General features: G+C 35.3%; 1 protein-coding gene across 4 annotated transcripts in view; it reads right to left on the bottom strand.

Moving 5' to 3' along the window:
- Window positions 1-18,948, bottom strand: part of shank2b (SH3 and multiple ankyrin repeat domains 2b) — a 133,706-nt gene that overhangs the window by 113,682 nt on the left and 1,076 nt on the right. For 2 of the 4 annotated variants that reach the window (XM_048158397.1, XM_048158398.1), the window contains exons 1-2: window positions 17,064-17,182; window positions 3,052-3,245 (exon numbers count right to left, since the gene is read on the bottom strand). In XM_048158397.1, coding sequence (XP_048014354.1) covers window positions 3,052-3,237 — 186 coding nt within the window. In that variant the 5' untranslated portion in view covers window positions 3,238-3,245; window positions 17,064-17,182. Of the gene's footprint in view, window positions 1-3,051; window positions 3,246-17,063; window positions 17,184-18,948 lie in introns of those variants that run through there. The other 2 variants (XM_048158395.1, XM_048158396.1) reach the window with 2 other exon arrangements.

Raw genomic sequence — 18,948 nt, 5'->3', positions numbered from 1 at the left:
TTCTTGTATGTCCCTGAGGTCATTATTTAATTTTTCATGAACATTTTCAACCCTCTATTTGACCTTAATGATTAAAGGTGCAGTCACATTAGCAAAATTTTGGCAAAAAATTGCGGGCATAAAAGGTCCATCGTCTATTCTCATTAGTGTTGCTGTGTATGAAACAGATCAATCAGCATGGAAAAATCTATCTCCCTAACACGAAATTAGTGATCGCAAGGATTACTATAGTAATGACTGGATTTTGCAAACAAAAATTTGCTAAACAATGATGTGACCGCACCTTATAGGATTAGTTCACTTTCAAATTAAAATGTCCTGATAATTTCCTCACCCCCATGTCATCCAAGATGTCCATGTCCTTCTTTCTTCAGTCGAAAAGAAATTAAGGTTTATGATGAAAATATTCCAGGATTATTCTCCTTATAGTGGACTTCAATGGGCACCAAACGGTTGAAGGTCAAAATTACAGTTTCAGTGCAGCTTCAAAGGGCTTTAAACGACACCAGACGAGGAATAAGGGTCTTATCTAGTGAAATGTTCTGTCATTTTCTAAAAAAAAAAAAAAAAATTTATGGAAAAAATGTAACTGGTGCCGTTCATTCCGTAATTTGAATAAGGAAGGCGTAGGACATACAGCATAAGCTTTTTGAAGAATACGGAAGGCGGTCTGGCGGAAGCACTTGCAAGACGATCATTTGTGTTTATAAAGCATATACATTTTTATTTATTTATTTTTTTCGAAAATGACCGATCGTTTTGCTAGATAAGACCCTTATTCCTTGTCTGGTGTCGTTTAAAGCCCTTTGAAGCTGCACTGAAACTGTAATTTTGACCTTCAACCGTTTGGTGCCCATTGAAGTCAACTATAAGGAGAATAATCCTGGAATGTTTTCATCAAAAACCTTCATTTCTTTTCGACTGAAGAAAGAAAGACATGAACATCTTGGATGACATGGGGGTGAGTAAATTATCAGGAAATTTTAATTTGAAAGTGAACTAATCCTTTAACTGTACCTTTAAAGGCACATGAAATCAGATTTAATTTTGCGACTTTTAGTCCATGTATGGTTTGCAATCATTTATATGCTAGCAAACTCCTAATTATTGACAAAATTCAGATATATGCATTTTAATTCAGTCTTTTCCTTCAGGTAAAACAAACTCTAAAAAATGATGACTCATCCAGCACTGCGCAGATTTTTATCCAATCAAATGCTCTCTAGAATGAAAACGTCCTTCACACTAACACAGTGTCATAACCAGGCGTGATACGATAAGATTCCAGCGACAAGCAATTTGTCTGTTCACACCAGACGCGTTGTGACTATGAGACCCGATAAAGTCAATCAAAAATCACAGCCAATCAGAAGAGCACGTGGGCGGGCTCTCTCTGTAAGCTCCCGGCACTCGCAACGAAATGGATAAGTACATAAACTCATGAATATTACACCATTTAAACATTATTAATTACTGAAACAATCTTTGTTATAGAATACACTTGTTTGTTAACAATATGTTGACAGTTTGAACGTTCTTGTTTCCTTTCATTTGTTTTGAAGATCTGAGGTGAATTGTCTATTGTTGTTTGCAGTTCGGCTATAAAAGACACACAAAATGATATTTAAACTCACATTAGACACTTTTAACATTAAATAAAGCACATAAACAGTAGCTGAGATTGTCGTTATCATACTTTGTGTTGTTGTTCCAGCCGCGATGTTGCAGTTGCAGCTAGTTAGGACAAAAACTGTGATTAACATGGAAAAGATACCCTTTATATGGAAGGCCAAAAGGTTCAAAAACACGTGAATTTTAACATGTCAACAACACGTTAAATACGCACATTAAATATGCGCAAACAACACGTATTTAATGCGCGAAATATGTTTTAAATATGCGTGAAATACGCATATTCCATGTGTTGTTGACCTGTTAAAATTCACGTTTTTGGACCTTCTGGCTTTCCATCGCATGTCGCAGCGTCGTGTCGTGTCTAGTCAGGACACGGCGTAATGCAATATGCAAAGATTCAGCATATTGAGCGTATATTGACTAAAGTGATATTATATCCCACCTGAAATTCTTGTTTCTTGGGATACTTTGAAAGAAAACTCTTATCAGAAAAATTGCATATATTTTCTTTTGGCGTTAATAATAAAATCTTATCCTACTTCCTCCTCATTCAGTTATTGTGACCAAAAAGGTATTGTTGACATATAAATGCAGAATATGGAAACCAGGATAACTGTAACGCTCAATAAATGTGACACTGGAAATAACATGCACAATATTCTAACCATAACCATATCAGCTATGTGCAAGCACAATTCAATCCTCTGCTTCTTCCCAAAATAGCAGTTTCAGTAATAACAGGCACAGATATTTTCAAAGAACCTGTTTTGAGCAAGAGCAGTAAAAATGGCTTCTATTAGTGATTTATTTACAATAAATCAAATTCTACAACATTTTTAGCCTGATTTGGTTGCAATAATACAATAAATTAGATTCTAATGCATGAAGTATGGCAATCCAAGAGGGCAACCTAGCATACATTTGTAATAAATGTTAATATTAAAGTAGATTTTAAACCACTGTTGTAGTTGTGTTTTCATTTTGGGGTTTAAAGTTCACTTAAAGTTAACATTTTAAACTATATTTTCATTATTAACTTATTTGTCTTGCTTGCTTGTGTCACCTTTTCAAATGGAGTAACAAATAAAACTATTATTTTCACATATCGAAAAGGCCTATGTCAAATGGACATGATATTGCCTTTTTGAATCTTCTTCATTTAATGCATGACAATGTAATTTTCTACTTTACGTGTGTGAAATAGGTCAAAAATACTTGTTGTCTCCCAGTTGCATATGTTCCCATTTTTTTAGTCCACTAAAACCCAAGCAGCTCTCCAGAGTCCAGAGAAGGCTGAAACTGTAAGACGGAAACAATTTACTGTAATAATATAATTTTGAAAGATCCACATGACCCAACAGCCTGGGGTGAAACATGAGTGTTTGTATGTGCGTGTGTGAGAGTGTGTGAACGCACAGACTGCTGCAGGTCAGGGATGACCACACAGATGAGCACTGTGTCTCGCAGGCTGTTGTCCAGTCGGGCACTGGTAGGTCGATCCAGCCTGGGAGGCTCATCTGGGGAACTGTCTGATTCCGAACTGACCGAGTCCGAGAAACTCTGAGCCATTTCCTCCTCGCTAGACATGGGGCTCCGCGGCATGATCAACACTGTGGAGAGAGAGCAAATTTTACAATAAACCGAATGGCATGCATAATGCCTAAATGAAAAACTAAAGTAAACTAACTAAACTAAATTAAATTAAATTAAACAAAAATATTTACCAATAAATAAATAAATACCCAATATGCTGGAAACATAATCTAACAGAATAATACCTTGCCTAAAGAGTACATGCAAATAAAATCAACAATTATTTATAATGTAAAGAAAATCACCTAATTGTCTTTATAAAATGGCAGTGACAATAAAATTTAATTAAATTAAAATTTTAAATTAACTGGAACATAAAATACTGAATAATAACTGGAATATAAAGTGAAAAATAAAATAAAATAAAAATAAAAACATTTAAATGAATTGGAACATAAAATACTGGAATTAACTGATATATAATTTGGAAAATAAAATAAAATAAAATAAAATACTGGATAATACTTAAATAATTAAATTTAAATTACAAGAACAAATTCATTAAATTACGAATTTGTTCTCATAATTTAACGAGTTTTTTCTCATAATTTAACGAGTTTATTCTCAACAATTTATCTCGACTTTTTTCTTGAAATTTAACGAGTTTTTTCTCGAAATTTAACAACTTTAATCTCGATTTCTATTATTGCTTGGCCCTAATCCTCTTCCGTAGGATAATAATATAAAGTGAAAAAATACTAAATAAAATAAAATAAAATAACTGGAAAATAAAATAAATGAAAATTAACTGATATATAATTTGGAAAATAAAATAAAATGTTAACCAAAAATAAAAGCTGGAAAATAAAATACTGGATATTAACTGAAATATAAAGTGAAAAATAAAATAAAATAAAATAAAATAAAATAAAATAAAATAAAATAAAATGTGGAGTAAGTTATAACTTGATAAGAAGATTACCAAGACAAACTTGTTTTTACTTTGAAATAATGTGCACAAATGAATCATGCACAATAAGACCAGGAACATATTAATAAAGTAAAGAGGGGCATTTTTGATTTCCTGTTGACTTGAGTGCTTATTATTCCCATACATAATATTTCTATATTGCTATCTGGTCATTTAGCTCCATTTGTTTATCTCTCTGTGTGGCCTTTTGTGAATTCACTGGGTTCATCAAAAGGTTCTGAACAGTCCCTATCTGCCAAGACTGAGCATGTTTATATTTCGTCTGTGGATGACTTTAGGAGCGCAGCAGTACACTGAAATGTCAGACTGTATATCACGTCATTCTTAATATTTCTACTCTAGATCTTTTGGGTCTGCACTATCTCACAGGGATAATTGAACTGACACTCACCTGAAAATGAAAAAGGCCTTGTTTATCAAAAACTTGTGATAAATGAACAAATCAGCCAGGTTTAACTTAAAATGTACAGAAATGCAAAATCTTTTTCTATTATTATTATTTTATATACTTCAAAGCAATATTATAGCATACCGGAGCCATGCAGAGATTATACAGATACAATCAACAATAATTTATTCTGTAAAGATTAGCATACACTTTAACCTAAATATATTTCTCAGTGGTGGACAGTACTGTACTTTATTTGAATATTTTTATTTGGGGAAACTTTTAGTTTTTCTTCACTACATTCCAAAGCATAATATATATTATTTTATCATTTTAATTTTATATGTTTTTATATTTTTATTTATGACAATTTTTTACTTTGTTGACAAAAATTAAAACTGGAAAAATAAATACTAAATAATAATAAAAATAATAATAATGAAATAAACAAAATAAAAACAAAACACAAAATCAATTCAAATTAAATTAAAAAACTAAATTAAAACAAAATACATAAACTACGGAAGAGGATTAGGGACAAGCAATAATAAAAAAATAAAACCATCTCGAGATTAAAGTTGTTAAATTTCTATAAAAAACTCGTTAAATTTCGAGAAAAACGTTGAGATAAAATGTTGAGAATAAACTCATTAAATTAACGAATTTATTCTCGTAATTTAACGACTTTTTTCTCATAATTTAATGAGTTTATTCTTGTAATTTAATGACTTTATTCTCAACATTTTATCTCGACTTTTTTCTCAAAATTTAACGAGTTTTTTTCTCAAAATTTAACGAGTTTATTCTCAACATTTTATCTCGACTTTTTTCTTGAAATTTAACGAGTTTTTCTCGTAATTTAATGAGTTTATTCTCGTAATTTAATGACTTTATTCTCAACATTTTATCTCGACTTTTTTCTCGAAATTTAACGGCATTTTTCTCAAAATTTAACGAATTTATTCTCAACATTTTATCTCGACTTTTTTCTTGAAATTTAACGAGTTTATTCTCAACATTTTATCTCGACTTTTTTCTCAAAATTTAACGAGTTTTTTTCTCAAAATTTAACGAGTTTATTCTCAACATTTTATCTTGACTGTTTTCTTGAAATGTAACGACTTTTTTCTCGTAATTTAATGAGTTTATTCTCGTAATTTAATGACTTTATTCTCAACATTTTATCTCGACTTTTTTCTCAAAATTTAATGTCTTTATTCTCAACATTTTATCTCGACTTTTTTCTCAAAATTTAACGAGTTTTTTTTCTCAAAATTTAACGAGTTTATTCTCAACATTTTATCTCGACTTTTTTCTCAAAATTTAACGAGTTTTTTTCTCAAAATTTAACGAGTTTATTCTCAACATTTTATCTCGACTTTTTTCTTGAAATTTAATGAGTTTTTTCTCGTAATTTAACGAGTTTATTCTCAACATTTTATCTTGACTTTTTTCTTGAAATTTAACGAGTTTTTTCTCGTAATTTAATGAGTTTATTCTCAACATTTTATCTCGACCTTTTTTCTCGAAATTTAACGAGTTTTTTCTCGTAATTTAAGGAGTTTATTCTCAACATTTTTTTAGACTTTTTTCTCGAAATTTAACGAGTTTTTTCTCGAAATTTAACAACTTTAATCTCGAGACGGTTTTATTTTTTTATTATTGCTTGGCCCTAATCCTCTTACGTAATAAACAAAACAATAAAAAATAAGATAAAATCAAAATTAACAAAACAAACAATAAAATAAATTAAAACAAAATAAAAACCAAACAAAATAAATAAATAAACAAACAATAAAATAAAAATAAATAAATAAATAAAACAAGTAATAAAATCAAAACAAAAAACAAACCAAATTAAAAAAAAATAAAAAAAAATAAAAAAATAGTGAGGTCTTGCATCCTAAAATCTGGTTTATTTTTAACTAAATTTTAAATCACACCTCATGGGGCTCACAGACATTTGGACCCCATTGTATATTTTATTGGCTGTTATTTATTATATCAGACTAAAGGTTTCCAAAAGGGACAGATGGGGCAGTTTTCTGTGTCTTGGGTTAGCACACGCCATATTTCTGAAGTGTACACAAGCCTTAGAAATCACAACAGGATTTTTGAATGGCAAACAAAATGGATGCGTGTTTGGGCTGTGGGGGGGGGGGAGGATGCCAAGCAATATCAGACAATGACAGAAAGTAGAAAGAGAGGCTCAGACAGTTATTAAAGCAAAGAGGATAGGTGAAATATCTAACGGCACTCCGCTAAAGCCTAAATCATCATGGCATGTGCAAACGAGACAAAACAAGACAGCTGAAGATTAATTAGAAGCGCTCACCACATTCCTTGTGCATTTTACCCCGTGAAAGGTTCACGAATAATAAAATTGACCTTTCCGTGCTAGCGCATCTTGATAATGCTAAACTACCACGTGTAGGTGGTCTAATACCTGCAATTGAATAAAACACCACGATACGACGATTAAGGGGGCTTCGGTGTAAGAACATGCTTGTATGAGATGTTACACAACCTAGAAACTAACAATCCGCTTATGTAATGTGTTGAAGTAATGTTCAAACATTATACTTTGAGCGCAACCAGGCTTGTTAGCTAAACCAAGCCCAGGGTTTCATACACGAAATGTCGCATGCAATAACGCGGTGGTGAAAATCAGCCGGTCTTGCGTCTCTCTCCCCAGTGGCTCAGTCAGAAGGCCCTGTCATTCATCAGGGCTGTCAGTGTTGGTTTTCTCGCTCGACCTTTACAATCACCCGCCACCAAGACGGGATTCAAGAGGCAGGAAGCATTTGTCGACTATCGCTTGAAGGGTACCACCAATTAAAACCTTACAGCGTGGAGAGGAAATTGCACCCACATGCACTTTAGTGCTAAGAAGCTGCCAGCAGATTTAACACAACTTCAGTGTTGGCAGATAAACACACAGACACTCACTGAAGTCCTTTCACAGCCGTGTTATTGTGCGCTGGATGATATATTGGTTTCCTGTGAAGTGAATATTATCCAGTTGTGGGCATTTAAATAAATTACACAGTACATGCTTTCATCTTGCTGAATTAATTAGATATTATTTGTTTGTACGAAGTTCAAAGCAACACTATAACAATAACATAACCTTGCAGAGATTACATGAAGATACAATCAACAACATATATATAATTTACTATGTAAACATTAGGATGCACTTTAAGCTGAAGCATATGAATTAATATCATTTTAATTCCCAAAATCAATGCAAAAATCAGCTTGATTGGCGATAAAAACAAAACAAAACAAAAAACACAACAAAAATAAAATAATGGAAAACAGCCTTAACTGTAATATAAACTGTGGGGGGAAACATAACATGATATGAATATAATAATGATATAAAATTATCTAAAATAAAATACTAATTAATAATATGCTGAAAATGAAATGAACTGAAATAAAATAAAAAGGCTTGCAGAGGTTACATGCAGTTATAATAAAAAAATATAGATAAAATTAATTATACAAAGATGAGCACTTGCATATTAATTATTATAATTCTAATTCCTAAAATCCAATTAAAATCATTGCAAAAATCACCTTGATTGGCCTATTGTTTTTATGAAATACAGTGATAAAAACAAAACACCCAAAGCAAAACAACAAACCAAACCAAACCAAAAATAAAATACTGGAAAATAGCCTAACTGTAATATAACATAATTTGAACATAAAAATAATCATATAAAATTATCTAAATTAAAAAATTAATTTGCTGAAAACAAAATTAAATAAAATGTAAAAAATTGCAGAGATTACATGCAAATACAGTACACTCAATAATATAGAAACAATTTATTAAGTAAAGAGAGCATGCACTTTAAGATGAAGCATATGAATTATTATAATTATAATTCCCAAAATCCACTTAAAATCAATGCAAAAATCCCCTTAACTGGTCTATTGTTTTTATAAAAAGGCAGTGATTAAAAACAACAACACAAAACAAAACATCAAAAAAAAAAAAAAAAAAAAGGAATATAAATTGGAACTCGACACCTGACGGCCAAGTGGCACGTCCGTTCTGCGCTTGCGTAAGAAGAAATGCTTTTCCGTACCAGCAGGTGGCAGTAGCTGAACAGCCAATCAGAATGATCAGATGGCCCGACTGACCGACGAGCTCTGACGCCGATTCAACATGGTGAATCAGCTGAAAAAAAGCCGTCGAGGACCGACTTCAGCTGACGGTGCAGAACTGAGAAAACTAACAAAAACTGCCAGACGACTGACCGTCGGCTTGATGTGTTCTGGGCTTAAAACCCCTTAGCTGTTATAAAATCACTGTAACCCACGGCTTTACGGGGCTTATTGCTTTTATAAATGGTTACCACACAATACAAATATTAAAGCGAAAAAATATGAATCAATGCAACTTTCATGAAGTTAAATCATTAAAAGTCTTCCTTCCGCTGGAAAAATTAGTCCCTGATCTTGAACAGCAACAGAAGTTACATTTATTACGCCAATAGATGGCGGCAAAGATTGTCTTTATGAGCGAGTGACAAATGCTTTGACTAGCGCTGTCAGTTTCAGCAGGGCACGGGAAAACCCATTAAATGTTAAAAGGACAAGATCGCAGCGGACATTCAAACAGATTTTTATGAACATAGGACTGACCTGAAGGAAAATGCTAAATCTGAATGCAGGTAATACACTCGATATCTCTCTCAAAATACTCCTCTACATAATGCAGTAAGCTTCAACAAAGACTAAAATAGCACAAAACACGTCACTCATATTGTTTTGAATGGAAGAAAGTGCAATGCGCAATATGGCAGAATAAGTCCCGCCTTCTAAATAAGAGCCAATCGCCTATTGGTAAAGTCATCGCGTCACTACAGCAGCTGTTAGAAGCTCCGGTTTCTATAGAAACAGTCAGACGCGCCTCCGAAATGAGACACAAGAGATGCACATTTAGGACTGCGCATGCGCATTGGCTTGATCCATCTTGAAAAATACAGTTTTTTGTCATGATTCGAGCATTTAGAAACAAAATTTATGAGACAGTTGTTGTCAGATTTCATTGGTGATTTCAAATATGAAATTTAATCGAAAGCTTGGCAAACAGCTTTGGAGAATTTGATGTTTCCCCATTCAAAGAGATAGGAGCTGCACTTGAATGCCCGAGAGGCGTTTCAAAGATGGCCGCCGAGTGAAATGACTTGTCTTAAAGGGACTTTGGTTTCAATGAACAAAATCAATTGAGAACAAATATGTGTTTACGTTGCTAAGAGTGGTTGCTAAGACTGACGCAGCAACATACACACTCAGTGGCGCAGCGATGTAATGCGGTCAGCTGTATGTTTTCGGGAATTTTACACCGGCTTCAAACGCGGCTCAACCAATCAGAATCAAGGGCCGGAACTATCCTTTTTATAAGAATATTTTAATAATGATATGAAATAACATTTTAAAAATATTAATATGCTGGAAAATAAAATAAAACGCAGCAACTTGGTGCATTAATATAGAATATGTGGTCACAGGTGTATGTTTATTGTCAGTTTATGATGGCTTTGAATGCAGCTCGTGCAATCATAATTCATACATTATACATTAGATTTCAAATTGTGGACATGATACATAAACAGATACACTGGAAACACATTATATTACAAAATCAAACATTTAATTTCCAGAATTCATTCTTTGTTCAGAGACACATATGTTGTCTGACTATTTTGGGTAATTATTCACTACACTCAGTAATGCAAGGCGCTAATATATGGCAGCAATTCTCAAGAAACATAAAAAACAAGCACATACTGACCTAGAAGCATAATTTACTGTACTTAATAAGTTAAAGTTTTCTATTTTCCCTGTTAACTTCAAAAAAACTCATTAAGGCAATTATTTATTAAAGGTACTGCCAAAATATTCACTCTGAATGTCTGCCACTGTTGCCACGACAACTACCAAACACATTTGCATTGTTTATAGTTAATGGAAGTGATGCATTAAGCATTTTAAAAATGGCAGGTTTGCTATAAACTGTCATAATGTGTGAGGCTTAAAACATAACTTAATATCCTACACTCATCAGGGGAGAAAAAAAGCATAAGAAGGATTCTGGAGGGAATTAAGCTCACCCTAATATCCTGAAAAACAACAAAAGTAATATTTTTCTTCCTGAGATTTGTCAAGGAACATCTCATATGAAGGTTAGTTCACTTGTACATACTCACTGTATCATTTTATACCAGCAGTAGCAGTGAACACTAGGTTCCTCTATTCTAAAAGCCTGCCTGAGGGCAGTCAAACTTGCTGTTTCAGAAACACGGACAGTACCAGCAACTGACAGCTCTCCGAGAGATATATACACACAACAGTTCTTTTTGGTTCTCGAATCTGATTGGCTGAGAGGTCTTTCCAGCCATGTGATATTCTACCAGTATCGCCACGGGAACCGTTTGACCATTTGAATCACTCCGCTTTCAGCATTCTCACCGCGAGTGTCATAGTGGATGAGCAAACCCACCATATTTTTTTTTTTTTTAAGTTATATTTATGGGCTTTTTGTGCCTTTATTTGGAGAAGACAGTAGAGAGCAGACAGGAAAGCACTGGGCAGAGAGAGGAGGGCAGGATCGGCAAAGGACCTCGAGACAGGAATCGAACTCGGGTCGCCGTGAACACATTTGTGCCATATGTCGGCGCACTAATCACGAGGCTATCGGCACCGACAACCCACCATATTTTTATAGATACTACTGTTATTTTGTAACAGAATGTAGTTTTAAGAGTTTTGGACCGGAAATATGTGACTCATATTTAAACATAGCACCTTTTTTACAATTTGTTTAGACGTTTTCAGAGATGCAAGCTCCAGGCCGTCAGCGGCCGTTCAGTGCTCGTGTACCCGCCGAGAACAGCTTCATCTTGGTCAGTGCTTCGGGGATTTGTCGCTGGCTCTTATAGTGGTTAAACATGAGATATAATTCACATAAAACGGGCAATCTTTGGTCTTGTTAATCTGTTACTTGTTCCTGAGCAAATTGAATTGTGCTTTGTTAAATTTGATAATTTATTTAAAGCTATACTTTACATCCTTTAGAGCACTGCTTTTGTACGTTTGACTGAATTGTACAATTGTTTATTTCCTATTGTCATTTTTAATGGCTATTGTTGTTAAAGGTGCAATATGTAGTTTTTTCTGTCCGCTAGAGGTTGCCTATTCAAAACAAAGGCGTAGCTTGATGACGCCAAGTTTGAGCGAGGAATCTTGGGACGTGGTCTTCACCTCACAGCCGGTGGAAAAGAATCAGGATAGGACTCGGGCAGAAATCATGTTCATGGATGAGATTATTAACGTTACTGTAGTATGAAGCAGAGCAGGACCAAGTGTTGTGGGAGCTGAACGAGGCCGCTGGAGCGATTGCGCAACACACACCTCAGCGAAACTTTTATTACGCCACAGTCGCCGGCGCAGCTTCCGCTTTTCCAGTCATGTGTTTGACGTAACGCTGCTCTGTTTATCATATTAGATACATTTGACTGTGTTGAAAATAATGTTTTGATGTTACTCTATGTGTTCGCTCGATGGCTGAGTGTGAGACACTGTTGCACACTGCAGTAAGATAGATCGATATTAGAGTATCATATTAATAAATGCTGGGTGGCTTGTGTTGATAAATGGCATGCAAGTAAGTTTAAAACATATTGTATGATGGATAAAATTCTGTTTTACTTGTACTAAAAATAAAGCTGCATCTGATTATGCTATGTTAGCTAAACAGACTCCATTAATTAGGGTTAAATGAACTGTTGTCAAACATATAACATGCTAGAAACACAATAATCACAGCAATAATGATCCAGTCACAGACTCTTAAGTATTTGCCTATATTTTTTTTTTTTTGGCTGGGCAGTAAGAGAAGCATCTAATGCTGCACCCTTCATTAAACCAATGCACAACCATTAATATTTCATAACCAATTTATTTCTCATCAAAAAAGTGCTGTGGATGTTGCATCAAAAGCCCTTGGGTTCATATTTTTTACAGTATAGCAATTCTGGAACTCAAATCCTATCTCATAAAACAAAAAGAGAAAAAGAGCAATAACTAAATTTTAGTGCTTGCTCATGCAAACCTCACCACTATAATGCTAGGACAGTTGCCAGAGTGTTGCTAGGGTGTTCTAGATTATTTCTAGGTGATCAAAGGAACCTGAAAAAAATTGTTTTAAAAACGTTCTAACCTAATATACCATTCAAAATTTAGGGTCAGTAAGATTCTTTTTTTTTTTTTTTTTTGAAAGAAAGCAATGCTTTTATTCAGCAAGCATGCATTAAATTGATCAAAAGTGATAATTTTACAAAAGATTTCTACTTCAAATAAATGCTATTTTTTCTATTTACAAAAAAATATTAAGCTGCATTTTCAACATTGATAATAAGAAATTCCTATTTAGCAGCAAATCAGCATATTGGAATGATTTCTGAAGGATCATGTGACACTGGAGTAATGATGCTGAAAATTCAGCTTTGCCATCACAGGAATAAATGTTTAAAATATATTAAAAATATATATGTATATATCAATAAATATATCAATATATATATATATATATATATATATATATATCTCAAAGGTTAGGGTTGTAAGATGTTTGATATATTTGAGATATATATATACAGTATCTCACAGAAGTGAGTACACCCCTCACATTTTTGTAAATATTTTATTATATCTTTTCATGTGACAACACCGAAGAAATGACACTTTGCTACAGTGTACATAAAAATAACTCAACACACAGCCATTAATGCCTAAACCGCTGGCCACAAAAATGAGTACACCCCTAAATGAAAATGTCCAAATTGGGCCCAATTAGCCATTCTCTCCCCGGTGTCATGTGACTCGTTAGTGTTACAAGATCTCAGGTGTGAATGGGGAGCAGGTGTGTTAAATTTGGTGTTATCGCTCTCACTCTCTCATACTGGTCACTGAAAGTTCAACATGGCACCTCATGGCAAAGAACTCTCTGAGGATCTGAAAATAAGAATTGTTGCTCTACATAAAGATGCTGTAGGCTATAAGAAGATTGCCAAGACCCTGAAACTGAGCTGCAGCACGGTGGCCAAAACCATACAGTGGTTTAACAGGACAGTTTCCACTCAGAACATGCATCGCCATGGCCGACCAAAGAAGTTGAGTGCACATGCTCAGCGTCGTATCCAGAGGTTGTGTTTGGGAAATAGACGTATGAGTGCTGCCAGCATTGCTGCAGAGGTTGAAGGGCTGCATGATCCCCTCCCTTCAGAGACTGGGCCGCAGGGCAGTATTCCAACATGATTACGACCCTAAACACACCTCCAAGACGACCACTGCCTTGCTAAAGAAGCCGAGGGTAAAGGTGATGGACTGGCCAAGCATGTCTCCAGACCTAAACCCTATTGGAGGAGCGCAAGGTCTCTAACATCCACCAGCTCCATGATGTCGTCATGGAGGAGTGGAAGAGGACTCCAGTGGCAACCTGTGAAGCTCTGGTGAACTCCATGTCTAAGAGGGTTAAGGCAGTGCTGGAAAATAATGATGGCCACACAAAATATTGACACTTTGGGCCCAATTTGTACATTTTCACGTAGGGGTGTACTCACTTTTGTGGCCAGTGGTTTAGACATTAATGGCTGTGTGTTGAGTTATTTTGAGGGGACAGCAAATTTACACTGTTATACAAGCTGTACGCTCACTACTTTACATTGTAGCAAAGTGTCATTTCTTCAGTGTTGTCACATGAAAAGATATAATAAAATATTTACAAAAATGTGAGGGGTGTACTCACTTCTGTGAGATACTGTATATATCAAATAAATATATCAAACATCTTACTCTTGTAAATAAGCTGATTTTATTCAAGTCCAAAATATGATTTAAAATCACTGAATTAACCTAAATACATCAAGTTACAACCTCAAAAACAAAAGGGTTAGATGATATTAGAAATAGCTCCTACAACCACTTTTTTACAGTTTATGACATGCTGGTCTGTAAATATGGCTGATTCCCTCCTTCAAAGGGATTTCTCAGCCATTTTATCATCTGCCAGGCGATGGTCCCGAGTCCAATCTCTTAGAAAAGAAATAGGACAGCTCTCGTCAACAAACCGCACGGTGTGTGATCATTCATGTCCATAGCTGTTAGATGGCATATTTGAATGAGCAATAGAAGTGAGGTTTCTGTGAACTGTCTGAAAGGAAAGGGTAACTAAAGTATGGGTTTCATCTGGGCCAGAGAGTAAACCACTGAGAAGAGCAGAAAGAAAAAGAGCTGTAGGACTCAAAGGAGCAAGAGAGTGAGACGGAGGGATAGACAGGGAGGGAAAGTGGCATACAGAGGCGAAAAGAGAGGGAGAGCGAAAGGGGGACGGGCTGGCCTGGATCTGTGTCCGCTTGCCTTACCCCTGGTGACTTAATGGCAACACCGCACAGCTGTAAAATAGGGCAAGACTGGGGCTTGCGTATACGCTGGTGCAAGACGAGTAGAGCGAATCACAGTCTGAACATCAGTGTTATAAACAAGCAAGGTGAAGCTGATGAAAAATAAATGAGAAGCAAGGCCCAGTTCTATCACAACATGTCATCTAACCCCTCCCATGAGCTGCGTTCAATCTGAGCTCATTGAGGAATCCAGACGTCAATACGCGGGACAATTATTGCCCCCGGAGGACCATATCAGTAGAGTACAAACAATGGCAGTATATTGTTTCTCAGATACGTTTTCATCTTTTTATTCAGCAATCCATTCAACCGCTCACTCTCCAGGGAAAATTAAATCAATTTAGAGGCTCTATTTAATGGTTCCTTCACTCCACATATTGTCAATTACACGATGGTCCTTAACTGAAGAGCATATCATATAATAATGAAGCCATCAGATCTTAATGAAATGCACTTCTGTGCATTAATTTGATAAACGGATGCTCAGTGTTGGGAAACTACTCTCCAAGCAGCTGATAAACAAAAAAATAGAACTATAATTACTTAAGGGAGCAACATTTTACAATATTATTTACTGTATTTTTGTTGTTTTTTCTTAACCTCACATTCTCTGAACTGTTATATAGTGCACTGTATTTTTTTTATCTGTACTTGACTGTTATTAAACTAAAAACAATAAAAATGTCTTATGTTTTTATGAACAGAAGTTAATCAGAGACTTTTTTGCTGGCACAAGAACAATGAGGGGTTTAGAATAAATTGTTGGCTCGGTTATTTAAATAATTTATTCAACTGAGTCAACATACGACACAAAGACTTGAATCTGAGAATCACATATTAAAGGGTTAGTTCACCCAAAAATGAAATTTCTGTCATTAATTACTCACCCTAATGGCATTCCAAACCCGCAAGACCTTCGTTCATCTTATATTTTTGTTGAAATCCGAGAGGTATATGGCTCGTCCATAGACAGCAATATAATCACCACTTTCAAGGTCCAGAAAGGTACATTCTCTTCTGTTTCATTCTCATACGTTGTTTACGTCCAGCACTTCCAGGTTCTACGCCAGAACGCTGACTCATTATTGGCCGGCTCCTGCGTCAGCATCACACGCATGCGTCGTGCTGCTCACGTGATCAGCTTTGGCCAATACCGAGCCGGCATTCGTACGTAAACACTGAAGCATTCACGGTGCTTACTGCAGCAACTACGTAAGGATAATGACAGGGAAAAGAAGAGATTGTTGAATAAAGTTGTTTGTTTTTGTTTTTTTGCGCACAAAAAGTATTCTCATCGCTTCATAAAATTAAGGTTGAAACACTGCATTCATGTTGATGGTTTTAACGATGTCTTTAGTACCTTTATGGACCTTGAAAGTGGTGATTATATTGTTGTCTACGGACGAGCCATATACCTCTCGGATTTCAACAAAAATATCTGTGTTCCCAATTTGCGTTTCGAAGATGAACGAAGGTCTTACGGGTGTGGAACAACATGAGGGTGAGTAATTAATGACAGAAATTTAATTTTTGGGTGAAATAACCCTTTAATATTGTACAATTTCATCAACCGTCTCTACAAACTGAATGAATCGAACTTTCCGTTGCTATAATATCTGAGGAGATCCATTTCGTACGAACCGATTCAGTGAGGAGAGAGAATTTTTCATGGAGGTTGAAATGTAAATAAATATGTATATGTTAATATTGTATAATTAGTGATAATTACTCTCGTACATAAAATAAATACTTTGATATCTTAAACTGGTAAATACTGGCTGATTATAATCCCTCAGATAGCCAACACAACACATGTTAGTATAGTAAATCAACAGAGAAAAAAAAGGCCGCATTTTGGTCAGAAGCGAACGACGCTTCGTCATTTTAATATCAATTCTCATTGGTCGGTTTAGTATGAGCGGCGTGCATGGTTTAAAACTTGCCTTCCGCGTTTAAAACAAAATGGAAAGTAAATATATTTACAATATATGCGCACTTTAGTTGGTAAACTGATTAAAAAAGTTAACTTTACCAGCTTCGGTGTTCTGCTCAGCTTCTCCCTTCCTCTTCTGACAAACAGTCAGTGAACCGCTGAACCGATTCACTAGAATGAATCAGCCTATTCAACCCAACATGAGGACCGTTTAGAATGATCCGATTCACTACTATAAATTTGACTTCCAAAATTAGAGAAAATGCCGTTAAAGGAAGACAGCTTCAGTAGAATTTCAAACGCTGCATATGAGAGGCTTTCAAACTCTACGTGAGAATCGCTTATGAACCGATTCACTAGAATAAAGTGAACTTTCAAACGCGGAGAAGTGATTGTTTAGGGTGAACAGATTCTCTCTCTAGAATGAATTGCACTTTTCAAATGCAATTTTCCTCAGCATATACATGGGAAAAGTAGCTTGCGTTTGAAAACTACTTTTATTTAGTTACTCCCCAACACTGCAGCTACCATGAATCATACAAACAGAGTCCTGGAATCACCTATTGGGCCTGCTTGTGTACATAAATCGCTTAGAAGCCTGAAGTGGACAGTGTGTGGCTGCAAATCCAGTCTGCTAAAATCCTCCTCTCCGCTTCTTATCTCTGTGGGACACAGGATAACAGAGAGCTTCCAACCCCATCCCCGTAATGGATAGATCACCACAGCCGCACAGCTGCAGCTCCTATTTGCTATACAAGCAGAATCCTTGACCGGCATGCTGAAGATGCCTTACAATACTGATAATGTTGTTTGTCTCCTAATTACCGTTTTCTGGAGGCAATTTGACGGAGATCTTTTATGCACAATCACAACAGCAATCAAGCGCTTTGTGTTTTGAATGTCACACGTTGGTCAAAACCCCCCCTGAACGCTTCTGAAATGAAAAGCGAGCTCTGATGTATTTATTAGGACTCTTGAGAGGAAAATCACATCTTGACATGTTGCTGAAGTACAGTATGGTAGCAGCAAAGGCAGAATTTGCTGAACGGAGCTGTCAGTGTACGTCAAGTTGAAAGCTGAGGTGGATTTCCTGTCTCTTGACATCTCCTAAACTTAGCCTTTGCTATATAGTTTCTGAAGAGAAATTTTCATCATGAGATCATTTCATATCAAAACATCAGGACACAAAGCAGAAAACATTTTAAAACCTGAACAATCGCTGATAAAGCCACTGGACGCTGCAGAGGTTGGGATGTCTTTTAAAGTCTCCTGATACTTATCAAGGAAGATACAATGGATTGTGGCTCCGGCAGCCCTGAGAAGTGTCACTTGTGAAATCGGTCTTTTCTGTTGCTATGGAGTCTCAGGTTGGAAAGCCCATGAGACCATCACTACCCAAGCAGTGGATGGGAGAAAACCTGAATCTGCGCATAATGTGGCGTGTCTGAATAATGCTGACCTAAAAAACTCTTTTAAGAGGCACATAAATTATTGTCAAAACTCCTAGAGGATTTTAAGTTCCCAAGGGATGCTGGAGTCACTTAAGCTTTGAATTTTACAAACATCATTTTTGTTTTCTTTAATAAACATGGTGTTTCCAGCTTAGAAGTATAATGCAGATAAATAAACATATAGTCTCCCACTTTCCATTTTGCATCACTTGTCTTCCTCAAAAAGTGTTCATTTTCATTAGTTAGTTATAGACTGATACTTTGGGGGAAAACAATAAATTGGCCACTATTTGACCATTTTGATATGACTATGACTTTGTATCCCTAATCTTCCAGTTAGTTAAAGACTGATATCTAAACTGATGAATCAGCCACCGTTTGGCCATTTCAACATCTACCAATGATAATGTCATGGATAATTTGTGCAAATACTTTTTGGATTTCTGTGTATATGTGTACATTTCAATTGCTATAACTACATTGGTTCTCTTGAGTAATTGATTCTTGGTCGTTCAGTGGTCATATAATGACTG

Source organism: Megalobrama amblycephala, linkage group LG15 (genome assembly GCF_018812025.1).
Source record: "Megalobrama amblycephala isolate DHTTF-2021 linkage group LG15, ASM1881202v1, whole genome shotgun sequence".
Lineage (NCBI taxonomy): Eukaryota > Metazoa > Chordata > Actinopteri > Cypriniformes > Xenocyprididae > Megalobrama > Megalobrama amblycephala.
This window is presented reverse-complemented; position numbering and strand designations above follow the sequence as displayed.